General features: G+C 46.3%; 1 protein-coding gene across 1 annotated transcript; it reads left to right on the forward strand.

Moving 5' to 3' along the window:
* Positions 1-2,988: 2,988 nt before the first annotated feature.
* LOC128709928 (tyramine receptor 1-like) lies at positions 2,989-14,011 on the forward strand. The gene is made up of 5 exons (XM_053804963.1): positions 2,989-3,760; positions 6,452-6,554; positions 11,379-11,504; positions 11,590-11,770; positions 12,854-14,011. The coding sequence occupies exons 1-5, from the start codon at positions 2,989-2,991 to the stop codon at positions 14,009-14,011; spliced, it is 2,340 nt and encodes a 779-aa protein (XP_053660938.1).
* Positions 14,012-17,376: the final 3,365 nt, after the last annotated feature.

Raw genomic sequence — 17,376 nt, forward strand, 5'->3', positions numbered from 1 at the left:
ATCAAAGTTCCGGCACAACCTGCTTCGGATGCATTCAGAGTCGAAAGTGCGATACCGTACCGCGAAAATGGAATAACATTTTCCCGTTAGCCACGTATTGCCAGCTTGGCAAAAGTTTTCCACCCGATCAGCTCCATTTTGCGACATGGGCCGGAACGCTTACACGGGGGAGATTATGCAACATTATGTAGATATTCTTAGAAATTGAAAAAAAAACCCTTCCTTCCAATGAAGGCAGTCATATTGCATGTTGTAGCGAAGAGGAAGAGTCAATAAAAAAATCATATTCAAACTTCGCCAGCAAGTCACTCGAGCACTCTCGAGTAGCCATACTGAATGCAAGAGTTCCTTCTTGAGCTCTGCTCAATGGAAACGATAACATGGAGCGTTACTAATGGGAAAAGCTGCCAATTTCAACCTGACAGATATGGCTAGATATTGAAGAAAATGGTGTAAAACATATCGCAAACGCGTACTTCGCTTACAAAAACAACTTGACCTACGTTAAGCATGGATTATATCAGCTTTTTTTTGCGTGGACGTGCCATCTAGCTCCATGAACGGAACACGAATACTTTGCAGAAATTCGTAAGTAATCCATCGTGTTCCAGTAATCTTTCCGTGAAATTTACGCAACTGTATCACAGCGCTGTTTTACTTTTCGTTTCTGTTTTGCCACCAGTACAGCCACCCTGGATTATTCTATTCAACTTGTAAAGTACTCCCCTTAACTTTAGTATTATTCTCCTTTTTTGCAACTCTGCTCCCAACCTACACCGTCCGTTCGCAAACGGGCCCGATAAATCGACTGCTTTATGTGAGGCGTGAAATTATGCAAATCTTTCATGTGCCGGTGTGCTCACAGCTCACGGTTAAGGAAGACAATTGATAGCCGATAGAATGGGCCGGGTTGTAAACCGTCCTGGACCCAACTGCAGCACTTGCACCTGATGGGGTACATCCGTTCGAAAGATACTTGCGCTTCGGGGAGCTCTTTCCCCGCGCCCGGCTTTTATGTGACCTCTTGTGGGTTCTTGGCCGTTCACCACTATTGAGTCATTCGTATCCGTACAAAGCCGCCAAAATCGTACCCTTTTCCCTGTGTACAGCTGGACCGACGGTGAGTAACTGTGGGGAAAACGATATTTATTCAAGCGGATTACATTGCCCGAGCACTCGTAAGCCCTGGTAACGGAGATTGGAATTTTTGTACCGCTGAGGACTGGATCGTGGTCGAAGCGATCCCATTTTACGGTTACGAGCAGTACGGCACATGTGGCTCCTTGCTGGAGGATAATGCACTAATGAAGGTTTGGGTAGCCAATCTTCATCGGTGAGGGGTTGAAGAAAACAGTTACAAACATGCAGATATTTCTATATTGGGACATGGGCGGGCTAATATTGAATGAAACCTATCACAATGGTTCACAAAACTGCGGAGGACATATTAAGCTCATATAAATGGTGTTTCACACCTTCGTTTCACGTGAACACTGGTCTTTTTGTAAACTTTGGACCCACCACCTGTCAGTTTTAACCCAAAAACCATACTCATTTTACTATGTTAATCCCGCCAGCCTTGCAAGATCAAAACTTTCCCCAAAAGTACTGCAGTCCCGCCCAAAAAGGTAACATTCAATCCTCGCACAAACTGCCAACTTACCACACATATTCCGGAAGTTTTGCGCCATTTATTAACTTCCCAAGAACGGTGGCTCCCCTTTTTGCTTGGCGTCGGACAGCGGAAACTAGCAGCGAGCGGCTGTCAGCTGCTGCGCATGAGATTTGGCGTACGAATTGATGAAAAAAGTTGTACTTCTTATCAGCTGCAGCTACTGTTGCTGCGACCAACTAATCTTGGGCATGGTTTCATTAATCTGCATTCAAAGTTACTCCATCACCGCCATCAGTGCGTGGCCACAACTTTCACAGGTTGGCTGTGGGTATTGGTTAGTAAGAGATGTGGGTAAAAAAAATAAGTCGTAAATCTATTCATGTCAGTCACGTTACTGCTCAGATTTGAGCAGGGTAATTTATAGAGCTATGGTTTTGTAGAACATCAATGAAATTCTATGCGGGAATAGTCGGAGTTGTTTAACCACCTCTTTTAAACCAATTGCTACTTTAAAAACCCGTTTAACACCAATTATAAAGTTCGCTCTAATGTACAGCTGATTTGAGCGGTCAATAGACAGTTAAGTTGTTGAAATTCATACAAGGACACTCACGGTTATATTACAGCTTGAGAATATCTGTCTTTCATCTATTGTATGAAAGAGATCTTTTGTCTTAGGAAAAGAGACTGAATGTATGAAAAATAATATTTCCAACATCATTCTTAAGTACAAAACATTCGTTAGGAAAGTAGCTTTTCAACTCAAAATTCACTAAAAACTTTTTTTCTTCTTAAAAGTTTTGTTTTAAAATGTCTTTCTTAAAAAAGAATATGTTAGGTGTAAATCGTCAGAATGAATTACTTCGTTGGATCTCTGTACAATTTCCTCTGTTTATGTTTTTTTATTGACTAAAAAAAAAGAACTTTGATGAAAATATTTGGTTTTTCGAACTTTATCATTGAATTTATAAGCTTTTTTATTCCAATATTTTTCAAAAATGTTTCCGACTTTTGTATTAGCAGAACCAATGTGGAACTGGTCTAAGCTACAGATACTTTCCTTTATGGAAATGACACCTAAGTCATATTGAATCTCTTGGCAATATTATATTTTTTGACTGCCGAACCCTGATTGGATTACGTCAAAAATTTTAATGATTTGATTTGCTCTTGATTTAGTTCTTTTTTTTATCTACCGTCACTCATCACGCGTTCTATTTATCTTTCCAGTATCATCATGCACCCAGCTGTCGAACTGGAAAGTGGCAATCCGATTTATAAGTCTGCTTTTAAGAGCTGTTGAACATGATGATGCGTTCCCACAACTACTGCAGCTACTATTACTACTACCATCATCTTCACACCATCGAAGAATGAGCCACACGCAATCGTTAGATGATCGTGGAAGTAAGCGACAGCAGCACACGACTACATCCGCACCAATACCGCTGCGACTCGCCACAGCATCCACGGTACCAGCGACGGTAACGGGAGCGACCGGTCGCTTTGTGACGCCGCTCAGTCGCACGGTAACGGGCCACACAGCTTCAGCCTTCAATCTGACCCGAAGCATACCAAATCTAGCGGCCAGTGCTGCCAGCATTGGCAGTGCCGCTTCGCATGTGGTCGCCGGCAAAAGTCGTACGATAGCGGCCAACGACAGTGAGCTGTTGGATTCCGGTAGTGGAGGTGCGTACAATTCAGCACCGGACGATGGGCGATCGTCGAACGATTCGCTGCCGTTCACGTTTCCGACGATCTTCGCAACGGAGCAAACGCTATCCAGCCCCGGCTATCCGGCGTCGTACCCTACCGAGGGCAGCTCCCTTGTCGGGGATATTGTCGCCACGACCACCAGTGCGATCGCGACAGTTGGATCGGTCGATCCGACCGCACACCAGATCGAAATGCCAAAAGGGATGGACGAACACTTTCTCATCGCCAACTGGCAGGATTGCGTCGTTGTGATACTGTTCTGTCTGCTGATCGTAGTGACCGTGATCGGTAACACGCTCGTCATACTGTCGGTCATCACGACGCGCCGTCTGCGCACCGTTACCAACTGTTTCGTGATGAGTCTGGCGGTGGCCGATTGGCTCGTCGGTATCTTCGTCATGCCTCCAGCCGTAGCGGTTCATCTGATAGGTAAGTGGTAAGCAGAGCGAAACGTCACACCATACGGTACCCGGTCGGTTTTAATGTCTCGCATTATCATTTCGCCGGCTGTAAATTGTTTGTTTGCGTTCGCCAACCATTCGCCAATTCTGGCTCAAGTGTCATCCTCCCTCCACTCCTGCACATCGTCTTCCATTCCTGCGATTCTTCTTCGGATCGCCCACAGCACACGCGGTACAATTATGGTGCGTTCGATTGCCTGACGGATGGAATGTTCGGTAAACATTCCACCTGATACAAGTGTAAATAAACAACAAAACTCGTATGATACACAAACACATACGTGGGCACAGCCGGTACAAATCACTTACCATTGGATATCGAAATCTTCTCGGAACTATCGATGGGGTCGTTCGTGTAGCCAAACGGAGGACAGAAAGTTGTCAGCTTCATTTAGAAGTTTCCCATGACCTGTCGCACGAAACCGGATGAAAAGTAGTTTGCGAATTGTTCCCGTCTTCGCCACAAAACACCAGAAATCCTTGAAATCGGTTGCCCTTGATTGCTTACCGAATGTCGTTGACGTTCGCCGCAACGAGATCGGTTTTTGGCAAGTGGAACTCCATTTTCTTTCCCGCTGGAGCTTCGACAACTTCTTTGCCCCCGTTGGTACGACGCGACCGTGTCGCAGACCTTTGGCCATCAAAAGTAAGGAAAAGTAATAACAAACAAAAAATAACTTCCCATCTTCCTGCTAGTTGCTTCCACGACACCGAGAAACGTACAATTCCATTTACAATCCCTGTCAAGGCATTGGAACGAGGCGCCCTTGTAGATTAGACGAGACGCAACCGGTTAGGTTTTTTGGGGACATATCTTCCGATGTGGTTTCGCTGTTACGCTTTTCCAATATCTTGACCATGGCAAAGACATCTCGGTGACCCTTTTCGCTCTCAGGAATGTGAAGTTGATAAATTGATTTACGATTCTTTTCCAAATTCACGACGTTCTCAAATTGATATTCAGCAGTCACGGCAATTGTTGAAAGTGGTTTTCTCAGCAAGTCCTGACAGCTCACGAAAAGCTGAGATGATGGGAATTTATGGTGCTTAAATGATTGTCAAAATTTAATGCATTGTGAACAATTCTCGCTTTGGCTTACAATAAATATGTCTGCGTTAAATCAAATTACCTCGTAAAACTATAGCCCAATTGCCGGCGGGTAATTTCTCGTCGATGATTTCGCTAACGCATCAAACGAGATTTAACTCTCCTTGTGTGAAATCACTTTCAAACTCCAACAGTACTCGTTCTGATGGATGTATCATGTTGATGGTGCGTTTTGATCGGGCTCGTGATTTTACGAGAGGGGTTTTTACCGGCAAAACGTGGTACAGCCGCCATGGCTGGGGCCCGACCATCGTAAACATTATACGAGTGCCACGCTAGCGCTATTGCTTTTATTTGCCCAAGTGCCCGAGTGCCAAAAGTCCCTTCCGGCGCAGATGTTTAACTGGATCATTAATTCGAGCAACAACCATTTTGGCCCACGGACATAAACATGCAAGAGCCGTCAGGAATGGGACTGCTGACGATAAACGGTGCGTTTTGGGATGACGTAGACGTTAGAAGAATAAGAGACGTCATTGTATAAAGTGCGGTTAGTCGACCGTTTTGCGAAGAGTTTAGAACAGCTATAAAAGGACGCCAATCCTTTTCAACCTTTTCTGGAAAAAAAGTTTTCAGAACACTCGGCCGGTTGCATGCAAATTTAACTGCATTTCGATTTGTGGTTTCTCCCACCGTTTCCAGTTCGTCGTGCTATGATGCTGTTCAGTTTAATTCACTCTCGACATTCCAATTTCTTCTAATTATATAACCGCTAATTCTCGTTCTGCAAAGTGGCTTCGGTCGGTTGCATCGCGTAAGGGCATTACGGTGCTAAATTGCATCGTGGTGAATGTGGACACACTTCTATCGTCGAACCGTTTCCCGTTCCCCCAAGTACACAGGTGCTATTAAACTTTCCACCGTTCGAAGACACACGGAGAGTGGGTGAAATAATTCTCGTGGTGGGATTAACCGACTCGTACCGAAAGACGGTGGACAGGGTGGATGGCAAAAAGGTCAACCATTTCATTGATGCGCTTCGCTTTTAATCTGCCCGAAGGGCGATGCAGTCACGTTCTGCGCCGGGCAACTTTTTGCTCGTTCGCTTTCATTGTTGCTCCGTTTAATTTAACCCCATTTCCCGATGGCGATGCAATCGTTTAGAGACTTTTCTGTTGTGATCCCCAGACCCCATTGCTGGCACCGCCGTACACATCCTTCAGGGACTTCAGGTCGCAAACACACGCAAACTGCACACATCTTACATAATTCTTTCGCTCGCCGATCACATTTCATCCCTACTTTCCAGATTCCACTGCAATCAAACTGAATCGAGCAGTTGGTCGAGCCCGTCAGTGCCCGTTTCAACCCATTAAGCCATGATAGGTGATATTACTTTTAAAGACAAACGTGGCTGTTGCGCACAAGTTCTTCGTGCCACTCATTTCGAGTTGGTGGCATTAATGCGACGAATTGCCGTTGTCGTACCGCTCTTCCGCTCATTTTCCACCAGACCCACCACCTCGGCCGCACATTTTTCACCGCTTCGTACCGGTTTTGTTTTCTTTTGCCAATTTTTATTCATTTTCCCGCTTTGTTCTTTCCTTGCAGGGTCCTGGCCGCTCGGATGGATTCTGTGTGATATATGGATCTCATTAGACGTACTCCTATGTACAGCATCAATTCTCAGCCTTTGTGCCATTAGTATAGATAGGTATGTACTTGCGGTGGCACGTGTTGGAATGGGTGTTTTTTGCCGTTTGCTTTTCTTGTTGTGCTTTTCCGCGTTGTTCATTTGCGCTGCCGTTAATCTAACCTTTTCATCCCTTCACATTCCGACACATCCTGGCCACGGTGCGGCCACGGTATCGCTACGCTGTCAGAAAGCGCGGCTAGCGTACATAAACATGCAGCAGGTGCGCTTGTTAGTGAGTGCTCACCGTGTAATGGTGACGATATCCACATATCGGAAGCTTTTAACATCCACATTTCTCCGTCGCGTTGACAAGGCGTGACGTAGAGTGGAAAATCGCTCCAAATGCCGTAGGTGCGGCCGGTTTTGACGTTACATTTTTTGTGCTCCAATAGGTTACGATGGCGATGGTTGCCGTTTAACGGCGTGCGTGGTCTATTCAGTTGCTAGAGGACTATAAATTATTATACGCCACGTCGGGCGTGTTTCGTTTCGCTGCGAGACAAAACGGCAGTAGCGTGCTGGCGATGAATTTTTCCAGTACACTGAGAATAGCTTACAGTGGTTGTTAAAGAGAGTCATATCGCGAATTGGATACTAAAATCGAATATCTTTTTTTTTTATTTGGACACTAATGTTGGGCAAATGTTATCAGCGTTAATGGTGGCAAAACAAAAACGCTCATTGCAAATGGGTACATCACAGAAACCGCAACATATCTCTCAATCGCAAGCCAGACGGGTTTGTGTACCAGGAGAGTCGTAAAGCGAAAACAGAACGCTGCTCACATGCCCATCATATCTACCAATCGCCCCCATTGGAGCAAGCTGGGGGCTGGCTGTATAAACAAACAACAGTCGGCCTGCAGTTAGTGATAAAGCTCGATTGGAAAATTGCTGAGCCCATTATGATTTTGCCGGTCTCCGGAGTCGTCGTGTACGCCGACCTTGCCCCAACATAGGCGAATTCTTCCGAGCAGGCCCTTCCTTTGTGTCGGACAAATTGCTTCATCAGCAGACGGTTCCGGTTTGGGCAATTGGGCGACTAGGCCTGCTCGGACGATTTGCCACCCGATAAGGTGGGTCGTGCGTAAGTGTGGGTTGTGACTTTCTTCCCGACTATGTTCTGTACACGGTTAATGGATATGGTGTGTAAATGTATTTGAGGGTGGTTTACGAATTCCAGCGTGCCGTTCATGGGTGAGAAAACGGTGGAGCGCTTGAGCGTGGAATAGGAAGTCCAATCATGAAATTGTTGCTGGTTTCTGCTTTATTAACACATTATTAACGCACGCCATATGACTGAGATTGCGGGTGAATAAAACAAAATGCTCATATCGTCGGAATGGGTACAATCGATACGAATCTAATGCTGCTTGCAATCAAACCATACTTGCTTGACGAAGCTTTAGATATCGTTTCCTGCGATATCTTTTAGACAGCTTCCGTTGGCTGTTTGCGTTGAGTTATTGAATTAAAAAGTCCGTTGCATCGTTGCCTGATTACGCTAAGCGTTTTAAACACCCAAATCTACTTAATGAAGAATGAGGGAAGGGACGCAAATTTAGCGCGTCCAAAATTAATATAATTACCACAAACCCTTGTGCAGCTTCAAGGGGATGATACACAGTTGGCATACTCGAATAAACGAAGTATTTTTGTTTATTTCGAAGTTTAGGATTTTAAGACAAAAATTGCAAATTAAAAAACTTAATCCATGAAGTTACAACTCAAGGATCGCTTATGTACATGGGAGAATTGAAATTCCCAGCACGTTTGTTTGTATATCTCCCCTTACTACAACTTAAAGCATTATACCGAGCTGTTGAAAGTAATCCATTGAATGATTTTAATATATATTCATTAATCTTTGTTTTGAAAACAACTGTGAACGAATCTTTCTTTCATGAAGATCTGCTCAAGCTGCGAAGCATTCAATCGTGCTCGGTGCCTAAATCATGCCTGGTACGCACTTGACGCCCAGCCGCGTGCCACTGGTAAACAACATGCATAGAGCGTTAAGCACCGAATAAATTACGGCAACATAATACCACATAAACTACCGTGCTGGATGCAGGCTATGAATAATTTCCATCCAGCACACAATCGGGCTACGTGAGTGAATACCAAACGGATAGCAAAGCAACGACGATTCGGAAATGAGCCAAGAATTGAGGTGAAAATGAGATCTCGGCTCATTTTGAGCGAGTTAAGCAATGCTGTTTGAGCGTTCACACGACCTCACACGCACCTCGCAGCGTTGGAAGCGAATATCATCACCTTCTGGAGCACGGATGCAAATGCCTGTAGTACCGGTGTCTGTCCTGGTTCCGTCTCAAGATTGGCCGGATGCTGAAGGGCGTACCATCATTCACACGGATGAGTTAGGATGGGCTAACGTCACCGAGGCTAACGATGATAACGAGCTAGATAATGTGCGTCCTGAGAACGGGAATGATACCACAAATTGATTTACATCGCACCGTTATATCATTTACGTTCTCATCACATTTGCGCCTTCTGCCAGCGCTGCAAAGCATCTCCAAGAGGGGCCTGTATGGCCGTAAGCTCTAAAAAAAAAGAACAGAAAACTAATTCCATGCTTAAGTTCCTCTAAGCGAAGGGTCACACTACAATATAACTGAGAAAATGAAGGTCTTTTTCTCGGGTGAAATATGATGTGCAACTAGGATTTTGGACCTCCACCACCTCCAGTAGCCTCAGTTCGAGGGTCATTTTATTCAATCCAACGCTACAGAACGGCCGGAAAAACACCTCGAGAGAAATAGTTCGCCAACTTCGTTATAAACTCTTCTTCACGGGGCCAATCGAACGTCTAATTTAATTAAAAGTGTGCCAGCGGAACGCAGCGAACGCTGTTGACAGCGGCAATGCTTCATGATAATGATGATGGAACTGTGAATTCATTTAGTCGAAAGTTCGTTTTCCCATCCTTTCCAAAAATTCCTGCCACGGTGAAAGATGAAACTTTCGAGCAGCAAATTTATGTGCCGACAAAGCACTGCGAATGCATTGGTTTGACGCGGTGCGCTCAAAGAGCTTAACCGTGTCATGCAACGGCACTTGGATTTTTTACCCTATCCGCAAGGTACGTTGTTTGCCAAATTAGGAAAGTCTATTTTGTAAAGCTCCCCGTCGGGTGGAACGCCAACAGCAAGAATGCCTGCATGCACAGCGCTCCGTGGCGGTGTGCAGCAAACCGCAAGCAGACTAATTAATCAGCTTATCCGCTGTATTTAAAAGCTCCGCCACAAGGCGAACGACGGATTACACGCGTGCATTCCACGTTGTTATCGTGGCAAAACCCGCAAAATTTACACCATGGCTCGGGAGCAAATTGTTGCCACCCTCATTAGACGACGTCCGGGAGGAAACAATTCAATCGTGTAGCGCCTTAAGCCGCTCTGCAGTGGGTCGGCGAAACGAGACGACGCCGCAGATGTCGTCCAACGATGCCACGGGACGGATTTTATCCCGTGCGATCCTTGGTACGGGGAGTGGACTTTTAAAAGTGGACTACGAAGGAAACGCTTGATGGCAGTAAGCTTCGCGGTTACACTTCGGATGAATGTTGTTGCAATGGACGATTTAGCAGGTTTACTGCGTGCGCGGTTGAATACTTTCCGCGGAACGCGGGCCTGCAGGACAGTAAATCCCAAATGAGCCGATCGAAAGCACCCAACCGAATTATTCAACACGCGTTTGCTGATTCGTGGAACGGAAAGTCAATAGGAATGACCCCGTTTTGGAGTACCACGCTTTGGTAAACTTCAAAGCGGTGTTGGTATCGTGTAATTGAGTGATACAAATGAACATCCCGCAATCTTTTGTTCGGATGTTATCTAGCTTTTATTTAAGATCGAGCCGGAAATTATTCCGTTGGGTGATATCACACCGGTGAAGGAATTAATATCTAAAATTGATGAGCAACCGAGCTTCACTCGTAAAAGCACTCGTAAAAATGTAGAAACTCAAATCAAGTACGAAAAAGAGTTTTCAAAAACTTAAAGAGTGATATGGTCACATCTACCATCCAGTGATTTACTAGCCTTACTTCAACTACGTAACCGGATCAACAGTCGCTGTTTAGAGTTCCAGCCCAGTTCATAGTCAATGCGCAACCATGACCGTGTTAGACGAAACCTTGGGATTGTCCTACTCGCGGGATAATTCCACGCTTGGAGATTTATTCGTCCCTTCTGTTGTTTACATATTTATGATCCCTGCTCGTGAATCCTAAACATGCTACTAAACAAATGATTAATGCAGCAAGCGTTTCCTGGTGGAGTCCCAAACCACTTGTGATGTTAAAGATTTTCCCCGTTTTCTATTGTTTATACACAATTTTTAGCTTGTTTGCCTTTTAAAGGGAAGTTGGAACTTCAAAACGTATACATTTAGGACTTCATTCAACTCCTGCATGTTACGGTGGTGCCCTCCGTAAAGTAGTGTATTCGAAGGATTGATGAACGAATTAAGGTGATTTGTGCCCAAATTATGTGTATGGAATTATTTTCCCATTCTTCACCGTTGACGTACGGCACTGATTAATATCTCCCAGCCACCCGCTGTCGTGCAGGGTCACTTTGTTTGTATTTAATGTCAAATTTATCAAATCCTTTCCGGTTTTATCGCATGAAATTGGTTAATGTAACTTGCTAGCTAACAGTGAATGGTACCTTCGGCTGCTAATAAATTCCATTGAATGACTTACTTGGTGCTACGACCCTGTCAATTATTCTAATTGCCTGCCCTGCTTCGCCTATCCACACATATTACACAAACACTGATCGTTAGTACGTTTGTAATCCTTGTGCATTCACAGATATCTAGCCGTAACGCAACCATTAAATTATTCCCGTCGTCGGCGGTCGAAACGGTTGGCGCTGCTGATGATCCTGGTCGTATGGGTGCTGGCACTGGCCATCACATGTCCCCCGATTCTCGGATGGTAAGCGTGGAAAAATCGACCTCAACACCGAACTGCACGATTTCGGACGTGTAAACGTTTCCATCTGCTTCCTATATCCCACCAGGTACGAACCGGGCCGGCGGGAGCTGGACCAGTGCCGTTACAACCAAAACGAAGGCTACGTCGTGTTCTCGGCCATGGGCTCATTCTTCATACCGATGACGGTGATGGTGTACGTGTACGTACGGATATCATGCGTTGTCGCCTCCCGGCACGACAAGATGACGGAAATCGAAGTCCACAAGGTACGCCCGGGGGAACGCTGTTGTCTTCGGTTCGGATTACGGCTTAGCCCGTACCGGGTACAACCCGCCACGTGGACAGCTGTTGAATACTAATAGAATAACCGCTTGTGCATGACAAACACAGGGTCAGCGGTTTGCCTGCCTCAAGGGCACGTGCCCGGCCGGAGCGTGTCGGTTCCGGAGGTCCTTTCCGGTGCACACGGAACGGAAGTCCTACCGAGCAAAGCATTCAAATTTATTCCGCACAATTGTTTGTGTTGAAAAGAAATCATGATTTATGAAACGAGCTGTTGGCCACGTTTGCGCGGCAAACAAATTTCATGTTTACATGCCATTTGTAGCGAGGGTGTTCGTAGGGCGAATACGACTTTATCTTTCAACTTTGATCCTGCCAGCCGACGGGATCTAACGGCTTTGTTTGCTTGCGATCCTAACCATGCTGTCTCCACGGTTCTCGGGAAGGAAGATTGTTTATCTAGGCAAATTTCGTTATAAAAGCCGTGTTTTTGTGTATTATTTCTTTATATCATGCTTTGTCTACTTCCGCTTGAAAGCTTCTGATGTAAAAGAGACATTGGGACATTCAGCATGGGATGGTAATCGCACTCGCTTAGGCAAAGTTAATTTATTAGACATTAAATATGATGCAGCAGTAAGCCTGCTCTCTGCTCCCAAACAACATTCATTATCACGCCAGTGTTAAGCCGTCTTTCGGTCAAATCACTAATTAATTGCTAATGAAACTTACCACCCGTTAAATCGAGTTCACTGATACCCGAGCCGCAAACAGGAATTCGGGATGACAATGTCCATTTGCTCCGGGACTGCCGCACAGTGGACCGTTGCTATACCGCAGAAATTGTGCAATCTCATTCTACTTAATTATGCGGCAGACTGCAGAGCACATAAATTTGGCTTGCTTTTTTACCGATTCACGCTAATTATCTACCCAGCAGCTACAACAGGAAAAAATACACACGAAGGATTCGTGCTCAGCACAACGTTCGTTTGCTTATCGCTTTCGTTGCCGGCTCTATCACTGTATTCGCTGCCATTTTCACTTGATTACCATTGCATTTGCAGAAAAGTCACCGCATTCGTGAACCCGAGGAAGATGGCTATCAGTCGGAGCTGGATCCGATCCCGTTGAGTCCGAAGCGAAAGCGTTCCTCGTCGCAGCTTTCCACCGCCACGACGACGTACGTCGCCCAGCTGGGACCGATGCTGGACGACAGCGGACCGTTGAAGCCGGCTACCAAACGAAACAACCACAAACACGGGCCCTACGAATTGATGGACATGAGTACGGCCGGCGGTGGAACGCTAAACAAAACCGCAATCCTTGCTACGGCCGGTAACGGGACAGGCGGAACGGCTGCTGATGGCCATCAGGAGCAGCAGCAGCAGCAGCAGCGACGAACGTGCGATGATGGAACGGCTGGTCTTGACGCGATTGTCGATGATCCGGTCGTCGATCCCGATAGGCCCGGCAGTGGTAGCACCGAGAGCAATGCGAGCAACGCTGGCGCTACGGCCCCGGCCGGTACCGTCTCGACCAATTACAACCAACTTCCAGCGACGGGTTCGGAACGCTGGACGCCGGGCAATAACGTTTTCAATCAACAAAGCCACAAACCACAATCCCATTCGATGGCCGGTTTCGTCCCAAGCGGGGCTTCGTCCCCACCGCCAAACCATGCGCAGCAGCATTTCCACCACCATCATCATCACCACCATCACCATCATCACCACCATCACGAGGGGCGACCGACGGCGGCCCTGGCGGCGGCCGGCGGTGGGCTTCGACGGAACAACACGGTCAACACCTCCATCACGACCTCGACCTGTAGCACGGTACAGCTGGTGGGTGGACGGTCCGGTGGCAACAACATCCGCATCCACCAGAAGTCCCTCTCGTCCCGCATCTCCTCGATGAAGCGGGAGAACAAGACGACCCAAACGCTCAGCATCGTCGTCGGTGGCTTCATTGCCTGCTGGTTGCCGTTCTTCATACACTACATCATCACGCCGTTCCTGCCGAAGGACTGGACCGTACCGAAGCTGGGCGAATTCTTCACCTGGCTCGGGTGGATCAACAGTGCGATCAATCCGTTCATCTACGCCTTTTACAGCGTTGACTTTCGGGCTGCCTTCTGGCGCTTAACGCTGCGACGGTTCTTCCGCAACAGCGAGAAGGCCCCGTTCGCCAACATACACCAACTTTCGATGCGTGCACGATGAGGTGCGAGCAGGATGCTATACTTCCCCACCCCCCATCTCATTCGCTACCCGGGCCATATCCGCCGTTCCGCCACCGTTCCCGGAACGTTCATGATTGATGGAGCAAATGGAGCGACCGTGGGCACCGTGGCTCACCGAATCCATCGCGTCCAAACGTGGCGAAATTCCGAACGATGATGAATTTGCCCGGCTTTGGACGCCAAATGGATCGCATATCCGATTTGGTCAAATGGGCAATGACCAACGCGGGTAACGATGGGCCCGAGACTTCGGGGGCATGATGGTCCCGGACCCTGGCAAGGGACGTTGGCTTCCTGTGCGTTGTTGTTTGAACGCTTTGTTTCATGAAATCATTCTCGTTTTCCTCGTCGCTGCGTCGATGGTAAAGTGTTGTAAGATAGAGTAAGCTAAAACAGTCACTCTTAGATAGATATTTATGTTGATTGTTGATAAATTCTAGGAACTCAAAAAGTTTTGAATAATTTCGTCTATTGTTTTGTTGTTTTAATCTTATGTTATCTTAATAACAGTCATGTCCCGGAGTACGATAAATGGAAGTGACTTGGAAAACATATTGTGGTAGCCGGGACACGCAGTCAATTGCGTCCCGTGATGCCTTCAGCACGTACACTCAATTGTGAAATGCGTGGTTTTCAACCAAATTCACTCAAGCTACACCGCTCGTTAGTGTTCGATAAATGATGATTTATGAGCGAATATCGAAATCAATTTTTAACCCGTAAGACATATTTAACAAAGCAAATTCCACTACTCATGGAATGGTGTCAGGGAAGTATCGCTACAGGAAGAATTTCGATGACAGTGGGCCAATTTCTGTCCAGAACCGGTTCCACCAGGCAACATTAGTCCTCCGTTGAAGCTGAGTCATGGGAAAAAAGGATAACTTTAAAATGGACTGTAACAAGGTGTGCGTACCTGGCGAATGTCTGCTGACAGGTTTTCCAACGCTTCTCGGTGGCGATCTTCATTCGGTTGCCTTCATGACTGGTCACATTCATCATTACACACACACACACACACACACGTGGCGATGCTTTCCCAGGTATGGCCACTCTTCAGGTCCATGTTCTAGTGATTCGTATGCTACAAGCACACCCAAACACACACACACACAGAAAGGGCCAGAGCCACATTGTGCCACTCGTGCTGAGCTGAGGGCTTCTTCTCACCTTACTTAAACAGCTCTGTGAAAACGTGATGAAAGGTGGCACCACACACACACACACACGCAAACAGACGTGGCAGGAATGAAAATGAAGTGTCATCGTTCACATTTGCCGCCATTTCGTTACAAACCTTTTGTATCCCCACCACCCCAGTTTTATTGTACTGGTCGTGAGCTTTCCTTTGTTTGGCGGGCACAATAGAATAGAGTGAATGAATGGGTAAAAGAACGGTCCGTACGGTATCCAGTGTACATGATTCCGCTGTGGTTATATAGAAAGGGACAAGGAAAAGCTGTGTACGGTTAAAGCAGGGACTCTAGAGACCCAGTGAACGATTAAATAAATGTACATTGCGAAGCAGACGGAAGTCACTCAGTCACGGGAAGAGTCGTGTGTACATCAACGAGGTGGTTCATTTGAGCTATTTCCGAGCCGTGACGTGTCGCAGGAATTGTACCAACCATCGGACAGAAGGATCGGAAACCAGATGTCAATACCTAGGGAAATGTGTTGGCAAGGTCTGAATTAAAATAATGGCGCGGCGAGTTTGTTTGCAATTTAGCCCGTGCGTCCATCCATCATCGGGAGTTATTATTTTATCATTTTTATTTCCCAAAGAAACCCCCCCGGAATGGTTTCGCCGATCCGTGTAAATGCAACATATGCAATTTGCAGTGTGTGAAAAACCTCGGCACAGAGGCGGCTTACAATGGGCGCTTTGATGGATTCAATTGTTTACTGGTGGAAGGGGAAAACAATCCGTTGGCACCATTGCAAAGCAGATTAAAAGTCATCCTCCATTAAAATTTCTCACCAACACAACAATGACAACGCTGGGGAAACTATCCGGGCAGATCAATAAAATATTACTTCCACGTTATGATTTATGTGTTTTCGTTCGTTCGTTTGGTGCAAAAGCCAAAAAGGCGAAAACAGATTTTATACTTTTGAAAGAGAAAAAAAAATACTTCTTTGTTTTGTGTTTGGCACACGAAAGGAAGCCCACCGACCGATGTCCCCGATCGTCGATTATCAAAAGCACATATCCGGCCAAAACCTTACCGTTTTGATGAGGACTGGGACGGATGGATTGCGAAGGTCCCGGTAGCGAATGTCCCAACGCATTGAAAGTGAAGGGTGTTGATAGGAAGGAAACAAGAAAAAAGGGCGACCAGCAATTTAAAATCTCCCGCATAACTAGAGTGCGTCCACGAGGAGCATGGGTTGAACATGATGAAATAGATGCAATGAAGTGGAAAATTAAATGAAATAAAAACCCTAAAACGACATAAACGACGGCAGCGCTGATCGGTCAGCTAAGCTACTGCGGTGAGGAAGGGCAGCACCAGCAACGAGCTCCCGCCGCCATGTTGTCCAGTGTGATGTGTTTGGAAGCGAATGAGCGAAACGTTACTAGAAATAAAAGACGCTTCACCATCATCACACACACATACGTGCAACAGCCGGTAGACAGCGCGAGGAAAATCATTTTCCTAGCGTAAACAGCTTTTGTTTTTTGTTCGAGCTATAGAAGCCATCTACCGCCTGGTTTGAATTGAATAAAGAGGATTACTAGACTAGAGCAAGTGGTGTGTGTGTGTGTGTGTGTGTGTAAGTGTGTTTGTATGCAAGTGTTTTATACCAATCTCCCACTCCCTGCGTCCATCATCCTTGCACTTATCCAGAACCCGTTGCAAACAATCCGAAAATTCTTCAAATGCCGTACATACCCGTACGGAGCTACAAACTGCCAGAGCGCCATTATCTGACGCTGCTCTTCGATGTTGGCCCGCCCGTCATATTACCATCGATAAAATTGACATTTTCACAGCACAGTGTAGCGGGAAAAAGAATGTGACAATCAATGGAACACATTGAGCGGTTTACTGTTTAGCCTGTCGTTGGTCTGCCTGAAACCCGTTCTGCTGGAGAAGTTGTCCTTCCTTCGTGTCGGAAGCATCGACAAGAGGTGAAGATGACTTCGACAGCAATTGGTTGTAAAACCTACGTCAACAGTCAGGAACCCTCGTTGCGGGTGAAGTGCGCTACTGCGGTCCTTCAAACCCTGGGCATGATTGGAATGGAAGTGGAACCGCTAATTTGACAACTGCTAGCACTTCCGCTCAATCGAACGTGGCAGACGCTTGAAGGGTTGGAGCAAGGGATGTAATACAAAAG

This window comes from Anopheles marshallii, chromosome 2, assembly GCF_943734725.1.
Source record: "Anopheles marshallii chromosome 2, idAnoMarsDA_429_01, whole genome shotgun sequence".
Lineage (NCBI taxonomy): Eukaryota > Metazoa > Arthropoda > Insecta > Diptera > Culicidae > Anopheles > Anopheles marshallii.

Excerpts from the sequence above, each read along its gene's own strand:
- LOC128709928 (XM_053804963.1), top strand. The coding sequence starts at position 2,989 with ATGAGCCACACGCAATCGTTAGATGATCGTGGAAGTAAGCGACAGCAG. Across the intron at positions 3,761-6,451 it reads CGTAGCGGTTCATCTGATAG|GGTCCTGGCCGCTCGGATGG; the intron begins GTAAGTGGTAAG and ends CTTTCCTTGCAG. Across the intron at positions 11,505-11,589 it reads TGTCCCCCGATTCTCGGATG|GTACGAACCGGGCCGGCGGG; the intron begins GTAAGCGTGGAA and ends ATATCCCACCAG.